Source organism: Pristis pectinata, chromosome 1 (assembly GCF_009764475.1).
Source record: "Pristis pectinata isolate sPriPec2 chromosome 1, sPriPec2.1.pri, whole genome shotgun sequence".
In the NCBI taxonomy this organism is placed as follows: domain Eukaryota; kingdom Metazoa; phylum Chordata; class Chondrichthyes; order Rhinopristiformes; family Pristidae; genus Pristis; species Pristis pectinata.
The window spans coordinates 37314774-37330891 of record NC_067405.1 but is presented as its reverse complement, the minus strand read 5'-3'; the positions used below and the strand labels follow the sequence as shown (position 1 = coordinate 37330891).

General features: G+C 37.2%; 1 protein-coding gene across 3 annotated transcripts in view; it reads left to right on the top strand.

Annotated features, from left to right (window-relative positions):
- The window catches only part of slc4a10a (solute carrier family 4 member 10a), a 182086-nt gene that overhangs the window by 157610 nt on the left and 8358 nt on the right, over nt 1–16118 (top strand). For all 3 annotated transcript variants that reach the window (XM_052025762.1, XM_052025752.1, XM_052025742.1), the window contains 6 exons: nt 2259–2510; nt 3728–3796; nt 8800–8973; nt 10715–10837; nt 14890–14957; nt 15850–15966. In XM_052025762.1, coding sequence (XP_051881722.1) covers nt 2259–2510; nt 3728–3796; nt 8800–8973; nt 10715–10837; nt 14890–14957; nt 15850–15966 — 803 coding nt within the window. The remainder of the gene's footprint in view (nt 1–2258; nt 2511–3727; nt 3797–8799; nt 8974–10714; nt 10838–14889; nt 14958–15849; nt 15967–16118) is intronic.

Sequence of the window (16118 nt, the reverse complement as noted above, 5' to 3'; positions counted from 1 at the left end):
TTTGCGGTAAGTACAAGCTTGTCCACTTGTGACTCTAAGCCAACCCAATATGGTATTGAGTCCCCATGTGGTGGAAGGACCTTGTACGTCATTCTGATGGAAATTGGGCATGTTACTTGTGGGGAGATGGTACTACACAAGCCTCTGACATTCAAAAACAATTGAAAACCAACCAGATAATTAAAATCTATTAAAATGTATTAGTTTTTTGGAAAATAAATACTAAAACAAAACAAAAATTATCATTTTTTGGGGGATCTGGTTATTATAGGTGAGACCACATTTATTGTCTATCTCATTGCTTTTGAGTTCATGGTGAACTACCTTCTTTTCTTTTTACAATATTTTTATTAATTCCACAAAGAAAATACAGAGTACATGAATCAAAAAGGTAAAAGTACTACTAAATATATTGTGTTAAATCATACTTGAAATCACAATACTCTATATTAATAAGCACACATGATAATTAATTAATAATAAATTGGAATAATTTTATTATAAAAAAATCTAAACCCACTACCAAGACCGAAGCTGCTTAATAAAGAAAAGGGACAAGGAAAAGTCCTTGACACATGGCGATATCAGCCAATATCTGTATTTTAGCCACCAAATCAAATGTTTTGAAAATAATTCAAAAAAAGGTCCCCACAGCGTTTGAAAATCTAAGTTAGATTCAGAAATTGAACAGCGGATCTTCTCTAAATTTAGGTATGACATAACATCCCGTAACCATTGAGCATGAGTAGGTGGAGTGACTTCCTTCCATTTAAGCAGCACAGCCCTCCTGGCTATAAGAGAAATAAAAGCCAAAATGTATAGATCAGAAGCCTCCAAAGTTATATTTTTTTCTCCAACAATCCCAAATAATGCAGTCAAAGGGTTAAGTTTAAAATTTATTTTAAAGAGCACAGAAAAAGTTTAAAACTCCCCTGTCCAATATTTTTTTAAGACTCTGACATGTCCAAAACATGTGAAATAAAGAAGTCCCTCCATTATTGCATTTATCACAATAAGGAGATACATCCAAATAAAAACGGGATAGCTTATCTTTAGATAAGTGAACTCTATGGACCACTTTAAATTGAAGGAGAGAGTGATGGGCGCGTAATGATGAATTATTGACCAATTTAAAAATTTCATTCCAAGTGTCCTCAGGAATTGAAATCTGCAAGTCTTGTTCCCTTCTTAAATTGCTGCAGTTCTTTTGGTGAAGGTACTCCCAAAATGATGTTGGCTAGTGAGTTCCAGGATTTAGACCCAGCTATGAAAAAGGAATGATGATATATTTCCAAGTCAGGATGGTGTTCAGACTCAAGGGACTGCAAATGTTGGAACTTGGAGAAACAATCAGCTGGAGGAACTTAGCAGATCAAGTAGCATATCTGTGGGGGAAAGGAATTGTCAGCATGTTGAGATCCTGCATCAGGACAGACATCTTCCCTCTCTAAGATAGCTGGTATAAAGAGGAGAGAGAGAGGGATGAGGCCAGGGAGTGGTGAAGGACGATGGACGGATGGAGACAGCAGGAGGAAGAGAGGTGGAGTTTGGAGACAGAGGCAGGTGGGTGAAAGGTAGAAGCAGACAAAGAGGGGGAGAAACAGGCGCATAAAGTTCAGAACTATTGTGTTCACCCAGTAATCCTCAACGTAGCAGCTTATGTGGACAAATACTGGAAATTCTGCATGGAATTTCCAGCCTATTTCCATAAGATTTGGCCCAAAAGCGTTGATGTTAATGCATGTACATTGATATATCTTAAAAATCCAGCTTAGAGTATCTTCTCATTTTAAAATTAATTTGGTGAAATAAATTCCATTCAGTAAGTTGAAACATATGGTCTTATCATGATATTGAGTCTTCAATTACAATTGTGTAAGAACTCAGTTGCTTGTGTTCTCCGTTTGTGTCAACACATTTGAAATCCACCTTTAAAATAGTTTGGTTAAAATAGTCTTGTTTCAATTAATTTTCCTTCTTAAGGCTGTTTGAGGCATTCAGAAATATTAAACACCATAGAGTTACTGAAGAACTGTATCTGTACTGTATTGCTCTATGACTCTAAGAAATTGCTAAGAAAATCCTCTTGCTCCATTAGTTGACCAACTTGGTCAAGTTTAGAAAGGTGATATTGTTACTTACACAGAATTTTCATCCTGAAATTATAAATAAGTGGTTGTCATAGTTATTTAAATTACTATATCAGCTGTTGCACTTTGGTATTTGATACATTCTGCAATATTTTAATTGTTTCACAGAAAGGATGTGGCTACCATTTGGATCTAATTATTATGTCCATCATGCTTGGAATTTGCTCTATCATGGGTTTGCCATGGTTTGTAGCTGCCACTGTGCTTTCTATATCCCATGTCAACAGTCTGAAGTTGGAATCTGAATGCTCCGCACCTGGTGAACAGCCAAAATTCTTAGGTATCCGTGAACAACGAGTAACTGGCCTTATGATCTTTATTCTTATGGGGTCATCTGTCTTCATGACCTCTATCTTACAGGTAATGTCAATGTCCAACTGCTATCCTCAGCAGTTCAACACATGTAAAAATCTGAATTATAACACTACAGTCCACTAATTCTCTATTAGATTATAGTCATTCCAAATGAACATGCATGAAATGTATTACATTTAATGAGTGGGATTTTCTGTTAGAATATTCCAGTGCTAAGGTATTAAATATAGATTGAGAATGAAACATCAGCAAAGGTGAAATTGCTCTTTGGTAATGCAGAATAGAACTTATGAATAGGGAGTTTTTGTTATACCCTGTTTGATTTGTCTGGGTATGTATACTATACCACTATACCTAATGTAGATTTTGTTTTGAAAGATCAGGGAATTGGGGGCCATGGTAAACTGACATAGAAGAGGAAATAAAGCCGAGAGCTTATCAACCATGATCATATTGACTGGCAGTGCTGAGGTTCTGAGTAGCTTACTCCTGCTCCTATTTTCTTGTGTTCTATCACTTTTAGCTCTTTTGATTTATAATGTAACCAAGTATAAGTGAAGCTAAACACACAAATCTCAAAATATATTGTGTTTTACCTTTGCTAAAATCATGGAATTGTTCCTTTTCCAACTGGCCTCAAGCCCAATAGTGTGCCTTCACACATGTCTTGTATTTACCTGCATTATTTAAATTAGGCTTGTGAGGAAGTTTTCCAAGTTTGTGATTCTGTGAACTCCACCCAAATTTCTAATCAGAAAGTAAGCTGAGAACAAATTCATTCAGAAAAATTACAGAAAATTTGCAGCAATTTAGCTAATCCATTACCTATTTCTGAGGATTTTCAGATTCTTCAGTTTAATCAAATAAAATATTATTAAAGTAACTTGTAAAGGAATGAGCCCAGGCTCCATGCTAGTATTTCTGCCTTGTGCTTCAGTCTAGACAACCCCAGTGACAGATATAAGGTACTAGATTGACAGCCGGTAGCATAGTCCTGTCTGTTGGGAGTGATTTTCTGTCACCATTAGGTGGTTCTGCCTGATGAGATTAATGAACTTTTTACATTTTTTTCAAAAATAATTTTCATTACTAAAAAGAACCTGATCTGTTGGATGTAAATTTGGACCTTTAGGCATGGAACAGAGAAAACAAAGATGTTGCAAGTTACTAATGTATATTAATATTTAATAATTATCCAAACTGTTAACATAAAAAACTAAATTAAAATTAAAGAAAAGTAACATATTTTGTCTTTGTTTTAGTTTATACCAATGCCAGTATTGTATGGAGTATTCCTATATATGGGTGCATCTTCTTTAAGAGGAATTCAGGTAAAGATTCTATGTTTTTGTGACTGTGCGTTTTTCACTTAAACAAAGTTTTGCACTTGTAATGATATGTTGGTGCTGAAGAGTTACCCCCTTGGAAATGAAAATTTGCACATCAGTCAGCACTAGGATTAAAATCTGGCCCGGATGGGATGTGGAAAATTCCTCCTTCATTGGACTGAATGTCAATAAAGGAAGTAAAAAGCACTAGTCCGATAATTGCATTTTCCTCTCTAACTACACTTTTTTTGTGTTGTGTTTGCCAATTTTAATTTAGTGGTTTAGATTTATGCATTCACTTTCACAGGAAAAAATGGATTATAAATCCTCAGTTATTTTACAGGAGGGTCTTTTATTTAACCAAACTGATTTAAGTGTAGTCTTGGTCTTTCAGGTACCAAGAAAAGCAGGTGTCTAATGACTAGTTAATTGACAATTAGGGTTAAGCCTTGCAATCATGTTGGTCTTTCAGGCTTAAACAAAGACCTGATCAGAACTTCCTCTCAAATTAACACAGATTCTTGGAGTGGATTGGGGATGAGAAAGAAAATAACTTGGCTTTTAGAAGTAGCAGTCTCAAAAATGTCCCAAGCAAAATATTTGCACCTAAGTCATTCTACCCAAAAATACACCAGCCACCTTTAAGACCTGTGGGTAGCCTGAACCATAGTAACAGGATCATAGGAATCCAGCTGATGCCCATGACCCATTTCCTTCAATATTCAGCCACAAACAAGCCACAACTAATTAGCATAATTAGGAACAATAGAAAGATATAATTAAGGCAGATAAATCATCTATGGTGCCATTTTGTCTAGTGGTTGTAAAGATTACTTTATTAGTTTAGTATTTTGGAAGTTCAGAAAACTTTTGCTTTTAGTTGTACTCAAACCTGCCAATTTAACTTGGTCACGTTCATGGATTTCCACCAGGAAAAAATATCTATTCCATGACGAGAATGAGGAAGAGACTCTACTTATAAATCTACCTGTGCTGTATTGAAAGTGAAATGATATTGGAAATTTCCTTAATGCTATTTTAAGAAGTTCTTAAAAAAAATCAAAAAAATTTGTTGCTGATTTTAAAACAGTGGTTTCTCTCTAGAAATGATCTTGAAACCCTGTTTCAAGAACACTGCATTAGGGGTTGAATTAGCCACGTGGTGCAAATTGGTTGAAACTGTTAAAATGATGTTTCTCAGCAAAACCTCTTTTTTGGGTGTCATGCAAATATTGGCATAGCTACTAGAGCCACTGCTTCACAGTGCCAAAGACTTGGGTTCAATCCTGACCTCAGATGTTGTCTGTGTGGAGTTTGCATGTTCTTCCTATAATCACATGGGTTTCCTCCAGGTGCTCTGGTTTCCTCTGGCATCCCAATGGCATGCAGCTTGGTAGGTTAATCTCTCACTGTACTTTTTCCCTAGTGAACAGGTGAATAGTAGAATCTAGGGGAAGTTTTAATGACAATATGGGGAGAGTAAAAAAAAATTGGATTCATGTAGGATTAGCATAGATGAGTGGTTGATAGTCTGCATGGACTCTGAGTGGAAGGGCCTGTTTCTATGCTGTACCTTTCTGACTCTATGACATTTCAAGGCCTTGATTTGAAGTCTTGCAGTGAAGTATCTTTGGAAATGCTGATCCATATCCATTCATTTAGGGTTTACAATCCAAGATGGTTAGACTATACTATCGGTGGCTTGGAAATCTGTGTGCCCCATTCCATACACCAGAGAGAGAAAGATGTTCCATTCTACTATCTGGTTAGATTTTCACAGATACAAGGAGCATTTGACACTCAAAGCCAATTTGTCAACCTCCTGACTATTATGAGTTGGAAAAGCTTTCAGTTCATTAATGCTAGAATATTGTGATGCCAGTCACAATACTTTCACGTCAGTGTGGAAATCCAAGAAACCTTTGAATCTTTCAATGTGATAAATCATCATGACAGGCCTTATGACTCAGTGTCGTGTATTTGGATGGTTGATTAACAGTAATGGGTGATAACTCGAATGGAATTACTACAAACAGAATAGGAGGACAGTTGTGAGGATGTTCTTCAGTACGAGAAATGTCATTGAACATCACATATAATTGCCCCGTTTTAGAAATGTGATAGATCACATGAGTGCTTTTAAAGTAATTCTATCTTGCTAAATTTTGTATAATACAGCAAAAAAAAAGTAATGTTTGCTGCAACTGGAAACTAATGAGAATGAAGATGGAGTTAAAATTTCCCAAATCCTCAGAACACGAGGAGTGTGCTAAGAATGTGAAACAGTGGCTGAAGACTGAAGATAGTAGAAAAAAAACATGTTTCTGATAGTTCACTCCACACAGTAAATGAAGTTTAAGAAAGCAAATAAAATCACTTCTACCTTCCACTTTTTCTGAAGAGTTTTCGCTGTCAATGATTTTAGCTAAATTCTTTAGCTAAATTGGTTTACAGTTTCTGTGCCATTACTCTGAAGTTTGTGCAAGCCTTTAATTTACAGAACAACATATTTTTCAAAATATCCAAGAAACTCCAATCACACTGGTTGTTTGTTATCACTTAACATTGGTCTCTCTTTAATGACATCTAAGTTATGCTCCCCAACTATTACTTCTATTATGGATTCCCCAATTGAAATAAAAACTGAGTGGGAAGGATTAATCCCTGAATAGTTATGGAGTTATGAATAATACTTGTGTCATCTTGGGGAAGTTGCTATCCCACATTAACATTGTGATGGCCATGGAAATTTACCAAGTATTGCACTGAAATGGCAGCTCAGATGATCTTCTCAAATCTTTTGTGAGGCCTTTTTGCAAACTTTTGTACTAGGCAGTGCTACTAGTGAGGCAGTAGGACACAGTGATAGGATAATATTATTGACTATGGCTAACAAGGTTTACTTGATTTTCCAAAAGTAGGGTAACTGAATCAAGAACAATATAGCTCAGCATGTGCAGTTGTAAATGTTGGGTGAAACTGTCATTGTTCACCGTTGTTACACAACAAAACTGACAGTAAAGTGTGGAGTATTGTACATTGGTAATTTAATGTATTTCACTGTGTGTTTCGATGTACATGTGACTAATAAAGATATCTTAATATCGATTCATTTTCCTGCCTCTCATCATGGAAATTAATATCGTGATTACAGGAGGAGGAATCAAGCCATTCTATTTCTTAGCACCACTTTATCTAGAAAACCACCTCCTGCCTCGGACTTGACTTTCAGTGACTAATACCATTTATTAACACTAGTAATTTTTTGACAATACTTTTACAGAAGTTTATGATCTATGAGTGCAGTGGTGCTGAATGAATATTAGGGGGCTAATTACTTATGTTAATGGCTAGAAAAGACCTCCTACACATGATGAACTTTAATTTTGCCTGAACAATCTAAGTGACACTGAAAGCCTGTGCACCTGGCATTCAGCAGATGTCCTTCTAAAATTATTTCAATGAAATGATGGATCTTTAATGTGATTAGAATATATGAACAATTCTCCAGTCATGCCAGTCCCCATTCAAAGATTATATTAGCTGATCAGTTCATGTTGTGTACTTTTCTTAGTTTGGGCATACTTTGTGATCATCACAATAAATACAGTGGTTTGTCAGTTTAAATGCTGCCTTTTTTTTTGGCTTCACAGCTGAACCACTTTATTAATGAAGTTGTTGAGCACCCTCTCCCATCTGTGAGTGATTGGCAATAAAACCCAAATTGCCTTAATAGCAACCATGGCTATTCCACTGAGCATCCCAATCTGTTTTCTATTTCTGACAGAGGTGGAGAAGGATTGGGTGAACCATACACAGCAAGTCTGTTTCACTTTAGCTAAAACAATTTTATTAGACATTAGGATGCCTGGAAATATTGGCAACTCTGGAAACAAAACTTGAAACAGCAGTTATATCAGTTAATATGATAGCTATTGTCTTCAACTTCAACTACCACTTCTGTTGTGCTATAGCATAACATATCTGTCAAACTCCACAATGAGCAATGCACAGCTGCATTAAGTAGGTGACAGATGCTTTGTTAGCCTAAGTCAGAAATTTAATTAATTTCCCCTTTGGAAAGTAGCCAAATCATGGAAGAATGTTACACTTTTATAGTTAAATTATTGCTGGCACATACAGTATGTAGCTATGTTTGCTTCCAATGCCATCCCTTTCTTAAGCTAAACATACGTTCTATACATGAATATGTCTGTATAAACAAAAGTGCTTACTACCCTAGCAGGAACTGTTATAGCTATTTGATGCCAATTATTGTTGCCATCATTATTTTAGGGGCCAGGAAGATCACTGGATCATTACTTAGTACTGACATAATGAATTAGAGAGCTGGCTATTGGTCCCTTATGACATCCTAAGACATGAATGTCCTGGTGGTGTGCACCACTGTGATATTGATATAAAAGTACAATGTGGTAGACATTTCTCTTCATTACTTGCATTTATAGTCATGGTTGAGCATTGTGCTGTTCTACCAAAATTCAGCCCCATTGAAATCAAGCTGCTACCATGAGGGCAGAGACAAAACGTGAACTTCTTGAACAAGCTGGGAATACTCCTGTGCAATTCCAGAACTCACAATCTTTGTTAAGTGCAAATGTCATTTAATGTACAGCTGCCATCTGCACATGTTCCTCAATGTGCTGCCAAAAATACAGGTTCATCTTGCCTGCTTCCTGACTTTTATCAAGCATAATTAATATCAGTGTATTTCTTCAACTTTGTTCTGCCTCATTTTAAATAATTGGCATTATGTATTTGAGCAACAGGTTATCCAGCACTTTCGTGCCCGCAAATGTGGAATAATTAAGTTCGACCATCTATATTCTGTGTGCTTCAGGCATTTATAAAAATTGTAGTTTTATGAATTTAGCAGTGCAATTATAATATATAATTGACATTTCAGAGGAGCAAAACAGGTGTGGTGACTTTTGAGTATTGCATTAAAGTTGCAATCAAATTTTTACTACTTTTTTTTTGTACAGCTATTTGATCGGTTGAAGCTCTTTGGGATGCCTGCAAAACACCAACCAGACTTTATCTACCTACGGCACGTGCCCCTGCGGAAAGTACACCTCTTTACTGTGATCCAGGCTTCTTGCTTGATCATTCTCTGGGTAATAAAAGCTTCTCGGGCAGCCATTGTCTTTCCTATGATGGTAAGAACATATGATCATGAAGATAACCCTCAAATTATTCTAGTCATGAAATCAATTGTAAATAGGGACTCCTGTTCTATTAAAAGTACTTTGGTGATACTGCTTTAAAGTTGAGATTTCCATTTTCATTATATCCATTTTTGCATCGTTGTTAGTCAGAGAAGGTATCAGGAGACTGGAGGATTAGCTAATGTTGTTCCTTTAGTTAAGAAGGGCAGCAGGAATAGACTAGTTAACTACAGTTAACTGAGCTTTATGTCAGTATCAGGGAAATTATTGAAAAAAATTCTGAGGGACAAGTTTTATGTACTTGTGGAAAGCCAGAGACTGATTGTGGATAGTCAATGTGGCTTTGTGCAGGAGAAATCCTGTTTCACTAATATGATTGCATTTTTTTTTGAGGAGGTAACAAAGGAGATTGATGAAGGCAGGGTAGCATGGTAAGCTGATCCAGAAAGTTAAGGCACTTAGGCCACAAGACGAAATAGCTAATTGTATCCAAAATTGGCTTGGTGATGGGAGACGGTAATGGTAGAAGTATGTTTTTCTGAATGGAAGCCTGTGACTAGTTGCAGGGGTCAGTGCTGGGACCTTTGTTGTTTGTGATATATTATTAATGACTTGGATGTGAGTGTAGGAGGTATGATTAAGTAGGTTTGCAAATGATGTAGAAATCAATGGTGCTGTGGATAACGAGGTATTTTGTCTAAGGCTACAGCAGCATATAGATCAGATGGAAAGTTGAGCGGTGCATTGGCAGATGGAATTTAAACCTGACAAGTGTAAGTGTGAGGTAATGCATTATGGGAAGTCGTATAGGAGTAAGACATACACAGTAAATGGTCAGCACTAAGCTATTGATGAAGAGAGAGATCTAGGGGGTCCAAATTCATAGTTCACTGAAACTGGCAACATAGGTCAATAGGGTGGTGAAGAAAGCATATGGCATGCATGTCTTCATAGGTCAGGACATCGAATATAAGAATTGAGACATTATGTTGCAACTTCGTGAAACATTGGTTAGGCCACACTTGGAATATTGTGTACAGTTCTGGGTGCCATACTCTAGGATGGATGTGATTTGTGCTGGAGAGAATGCAAAGAAGATTCATCAGGCTGTTGCTGGATTGGAGCACTTTAGATTTGGGGAGATATTGGATAGCCTGGGCTTGTTTGCTCTGAAGGAAAGGTGGATGAGGGATGACCAAGTAGACATGTATAAGATTGAGAGGCAAAGATAAGATAGTCAAAATCATTTTCCTATGGTAGGGATATCAAAAACGTGGGTAAAAAACCATGGGTTTAAGGTGAGAGGAAGGAGTTTTAAAGGGAATCTGGGGGATAAAAGTTTTTTCCCCCACTTGGAATGGTTGCTATCTGGAATGTGCTGACAGAGGAGGTGATAGAATCATGCAATTTCTATGTTTAGGAGGCATAGTAAATAGGCGCAAGGCATTGAAGGGTAAAGGTCATAATGCAGGCAAATAAGATTAGTATAGATGGGCAAAATGGTCGGCATGGATATAGTGGGCCGGAGGGCTCATTTCTGTGCTGTTTGGCACTGACTCTACTCTCAAATAAAACATTTTATAGATCTTGTCTATTTAATGTACATAAGAGATATTTATTAAATTTCAAAAATATCAGGTTATTTCCAGTTCCACAGTTATTTTTCCAGCCTAAGCATCATTTTTTTAAAAGAAGTTTTCTTGATGACTGCTGAAGTTTGCATATATTGCAGGTTTTGGCACTCGTGTTTATCCGAAAGCTGATGGATTTCATCTTCACTAAACGAGAGCTGAGCTGGCTGGATGACTTAATGCCTGAGAGTAAAAAGAAAAAATTAGAAGATGAAGAAAAGGAAGTAAGAAACAGCTACATCACCAACACCCAATTTGTGGATTGGCTTTGTTGCCAGATGAGGAAATTTGGGCAAACTCTGAACCAGCTGGAAATGTACCAGGGGTTTACATCTTGGTATATTTTCAGATGAGTCAGACTGCTGCTATTTGAATGGGTGTTTTTGACTTGATGTGTATCTTGTGGTGTCAGGTCTGGAAATTAGATTCCACAGTCTTTGGAAGTCAGTGTTGCCAGGCAATGGTAAATGCTCATGAGATGGTCACATACAGCAACGGAAGGATTAATGTATTTGATTATTTTTAGAAATGAATTTAATTTTCCCTTTTTGCTGTTGGGTTCTCAATTTTCTTGTGGCAATTGATGGAAACTTATTAGTCATTTTCTGCTGGTACTGTTACAGACATCAGTGGACTTCCCCAAACCCCAATAGAAGATTTATTGGGGGTATAACATCTTGGCAGATGATTAACATTGTATCTTTTTAACAAAACCAACATATTCAAAATAATAGAATGCCTGACAAGCCATAGTGTTGGATGGTTCCTCAGAATTGCCACATTCAAAGCGTGTCCTGCTTTTAGTGGTCCTTTTGGGAAGAATGTAATCACTAAGTGCATCAATTGAAATTGTCAGCAACACCTAATTTGGATTATGACTCGTCCTCCCAACGGCAACCACATTAATCTAGCTTCTCAGGGTCTGGGTCACCAGAAAAGCAAGTGGAAATCTGTATCACTGGTTGCAAAGGTAATGTTAGTAACCATGTACCTAAGGTTATCACATACAATGAAAGAAATGCCAAATGCTGTGTTCTCCTACCAACTAGCCTGCTGTCCAATGGATTTGAATTTGGTGCATTGGATAGAAACAGAACAACACCATTCTCACAAATATTCTGTGTAACATTGTGTCTTTTTGATAGCTGCCATCAAACAACTTCCATTGTCATCTCCATGCAGTATCTTGTCTGCATATTGGGCATCCATTCTCTTTTCTTCCCTCTCCCCTGCCTACTCAGCCATGGCCACAGATTAGTTGGCTTTCTGAGAGTCTGAAAGGCTTTCAGAATTTTGTCTCCATGCTCCCTGACACACTCCTTCAGTTATTCCCCATCCCTTAATTTTGTACCTGCTTGCAATCTGTCTCTGCCACCAATTTGCCCACTTTTTAAAATTCTGTCTAAAATTACACTGTAAGTTATGGTAAAGAACAAACAGAAGTGAATGGTTGCATTTGCTTCTTTTTATTCCTCTGCTTCTGGAAGCTAGTCTGGCAGCAGTAGCACATCAAAGAAGGAAATATTTCAAGGAAACTGAAAATGGTGGACATACTCAATCAGTCAGGCAGCATCTGTGCACAGAGAACCTGAGTTAGTATTTCCTTCCATCAAAGAAAATAGTTCATTCATCAGTTTTAAGTGTCAGCCCATGTTCAATGGTCATCATAAGATCATGGGTTCAAAGTTGACATCAGAAACTTGAGGATATAATCCTAGCTAAAAATTTATGCAATTTATGAGGGAGTACCATTGGTGGACTACATCTCCTAAGTTGCTTCCTGTGATGTAACTGGCAGCCTGCATTCTTGAGACAATCGTGTCTGAGGTCAAATTTAAGGGAAAAGTATACAGTTAATGGCTGGATCCTTAACAGCGTTGATGTACAGAGGGATCTTGGGGTCTAAGTCCATAGCTCACTGAAAGTGGCCACACAAGCAGATAGGTGGAAAAGAAGGCATATGGCATGCTAGCCTTCATTTGTCAGCGCACTGAGTATAAAAGTAAGGAAGTCATGCTTATAAAACTTTGGTTAGGCTGCACTTGGAGTATTGTGTGCAATTCTGGTCACCCCATTACAGGAAGGATGTGGAGGCTTTGGAAATGGTGCAGAAGAGGTTTACTAGGATGCTGCCTGGATTGGAGGATATGAGCAATAAGGACAAGTTGGACAGTTTTTCTCTGGAGTATCGGAGGCTCAGGGGAAACCTGATGGAAGTGTTTTTTTATATTATCCATATATATAAAAAAAATGAGAGACATAGGGTAGACAATCAGAATCTTTTTCCCAGGGCAGATATGTCAAATATTAGAGGAACGCATTGAAAGTGAGGGGGCAAAGTTTAAAGGAGATGTGCGGGGCAAGCTTTGTTTTTACACAGAGTGGTAGGTGCCTGGAACAGGCTGCCAGGGGTATTGGTGGAAGCAGATTAAATAGTGGCATTTAAGAGGCTGTTAGATGGACACATGAATATGCAGGAAATGGAGGGATAGGGATCATTTACAGGCGGAAGAGATTTAGTTTAAATTGGCATCATGTTCAGTGCAGACATTGTGAGCCAAAGGGCTATTTCTTGTGCTGTACTGTTCTATGTTCTACTGCGGGGCGGTTACAGTATATGGAAGCAAGTTTATTTTTCCAAGACTGGTTCTCCTTTGACCGATAAGAAAAAACGATTATTAGAAGTGGAGAGACAGAAAACTAGTTCTGCAGTTTGTAGGAACAAATAAGTGTGTATGAATGTCAGCCTTTTGAATTTAATAATATTTATGGATCTCGTTTGTCTATAAGGGGGTCCATAAGTCGGATGTTCATAACCTGGGGTGGGTCTGTATGTGCAAAATCTCAATTCAATGTTCAAAGTAGAGCAAAATACTTCACCTCGTATCCTGGCTAGTAATTATCTCTCACCCGGTATCAAAAAAAGATTGCCTGGTTATTACCTAATTGCTGTTTGTGGGTTTTTGACAGCCGCATTACTTTGTATTAGAAAAATGATTACTCTTTGGAAAAAGGTTTAGGCCATCTAAGGGGTATGAAAGGCACTATATAAATGAAAACTTATTGGTTCAGTGCATTCTTCAGGTGTCTTAATTTGTTTGTTTTTGGCAAGTGGATATTACTGGCAAGGGTGTTGTATATTGCCCATTCACAATTGCCCTTGAGGAGGGATGGTGGATCACCTTTAACCATTGCAGACTAAATGGTGACATTGAGGGAGATCCAGGATTTTGACCTTTGAAAGAAGTTCAGTGTTTTAATGAATAAATTGTTTTGAGGGAAAAATGTAATTGAAGCAGACAATACCAATCATATTTTAAATAGGTAATAGACACAGACGGGGAGGTATACTTTTAATGAATTTAAGCACTGCTTTGTGTGCATGCAAGCAACCCCCTATTAAAGCAAATAAACCACCTTAGCCTAGTATTGTGCATTGTGGGTAGTTAGCTTTAATATGTAAGCTAAATCTTTTACTCAAGACACATCTATTTTATCTTATAGTAATGTGGTTTCATGCCTGTGTTGTACTAAAAACTTATACCTGGTCAGTGCATTGTGAGTGTAGGCATGATTTTCCTCTGTTAGTTATTTGAACTAGCATATGGGATGTTTACAAGAAGCAGTGTGGTAGATACTCTATGACCAGATCTCTGCCCTATTTGAATATTTCTGAAGAATTCCTGGCAAGGGAAGTGTCTGCCTGCCACAGGTTGGTGCATTTAATTTTAACTGGTATATTAATGAGCCAGGAGTCACATCGTAATACCTCCTATGTGATTTTCCTAGGATTCCACTGGGCAGACATCTGCCTCAAGCAAGGTGTACCTTAGAGGTTGTAGGGCTGCCCATTCAGATTGAAGAATCTGAATGGGAGCCAGCCAGCAACTTCTGACCAAGGCAGGTAAGGGCTTACTTTGTTATTGTTTTACTATTTATGAGTACAGCACACCTGCTGTTTATGGATGGAAACCTGTAGGTGTCAACTTCACCTTGTTTGTGCTGCTACAGGGCTTCATTATCCAATGTGGAGTAGGCACCATTTTTCAGATGATACTACTGCCCAGTTTTTGTTCCCATATTTAAAATAGTTAAACCCAGAAAGATGGCTAGGTTCAGTCAAGATCAATTTTGCTGCTTGAGAAAAACACAATAACTCACTCACATTGGGATAAGAAGGGGGAAGGAAAATAATGGCCATGGAGTCAGGCTTGTATACAATTTATTTGTTTAAGTGAATAATCATTTATTAATAGAAAATTTCTTAATTCCAAAGGAAGAACAAATAATGCTAACATTAGCAGAGGAAGGAACAATTCAGTTACCATTGGAAGGAGCTTACAGGTAGTATTTATGTTACAGGCTTTCTTTGAGGTACCATGCAGTTTTATTATAAGGAAATATTTACTGTTGTTTTGTTATTTAGAGGGAAGACTATTGGGATAATTTGCCTATCCCTCTAGGAATTTAAAAAAGCAGCTCCATATACAAAGTGCACTATGGTTGTTTTGGCCTTTGTACATAAGTTTAGTGGGTGGAAGGGGTGTTGGGAAGGCGGGAGGCAGGGCATGTAATTTTATAGCCCACTTAGACCTTGTGGCAGGCCTCACACCTGGAAGGGGTGTGAGTGCACAGCAAAGTCACATATCTCAGAGACCTCTGGTAGCCAGCCTCAGAATAATGATGCTTTTTAAAAATAACATTTGAAGATTATCCCAGGTCTATAGATGGCCTTCATAGTCCGCCTTTACTCTCTTCCTGACTACTTCAATCCTCTCTGATTCCAAGGATGGCCAGATGTGTGTTTAAGCACCAATTTCTTTGAATATCTTTCAGTAGAGCTCCCCTGATATTAGTGAACCTGAGATCAGAGGGCTGGAATTGGCCCATTGCACATTTCCACTTCTGTACCTTTTTATTGCTACACCTTGGGTCTGTCTATTTGGTATGAACTTAAGAAATCCTGGAAATGGGTAAAATGGTTGGTCACCCTAGGTAAAGGTGCTATGAGCTAACTTCTTTGCAATGGGGTAAAATTAATCTATATCATTACTAATAGAGTATGATTTTTAAAGTTTTGCTTTAATTCTATATATGTCTGTGTATTGTTTCTTTTATAATGAATACAAAAATTAATTTTTTATGTTTTAAATATGAAATATCATCTGTTATCAACCATTTAGAAAAAAAATAATTCTTGGTAGAATGATTTTTCAAAGTTTAAATTTTTTTTAAGGAATGATCCTTCTGAAATTAACATATCTGATGAAATGGCCAAAACATCTGTCTGGAAAGCACTCCCCATGAACACCGAAAATGCAAAAAATAAGAATACATTCTTTACATCAAAAAGGTACTTTTATTTACAATTATTTCCATAATGAGCTGACATAAATTTAGGAGTAACACTTCTTCAGTTGACATGAATTATGACTACGTACAGAGTACTTTGGTATTTCAGATAATTAGCAGCTTAAGTTTATCGTAAATAAAAGTTCATTTACT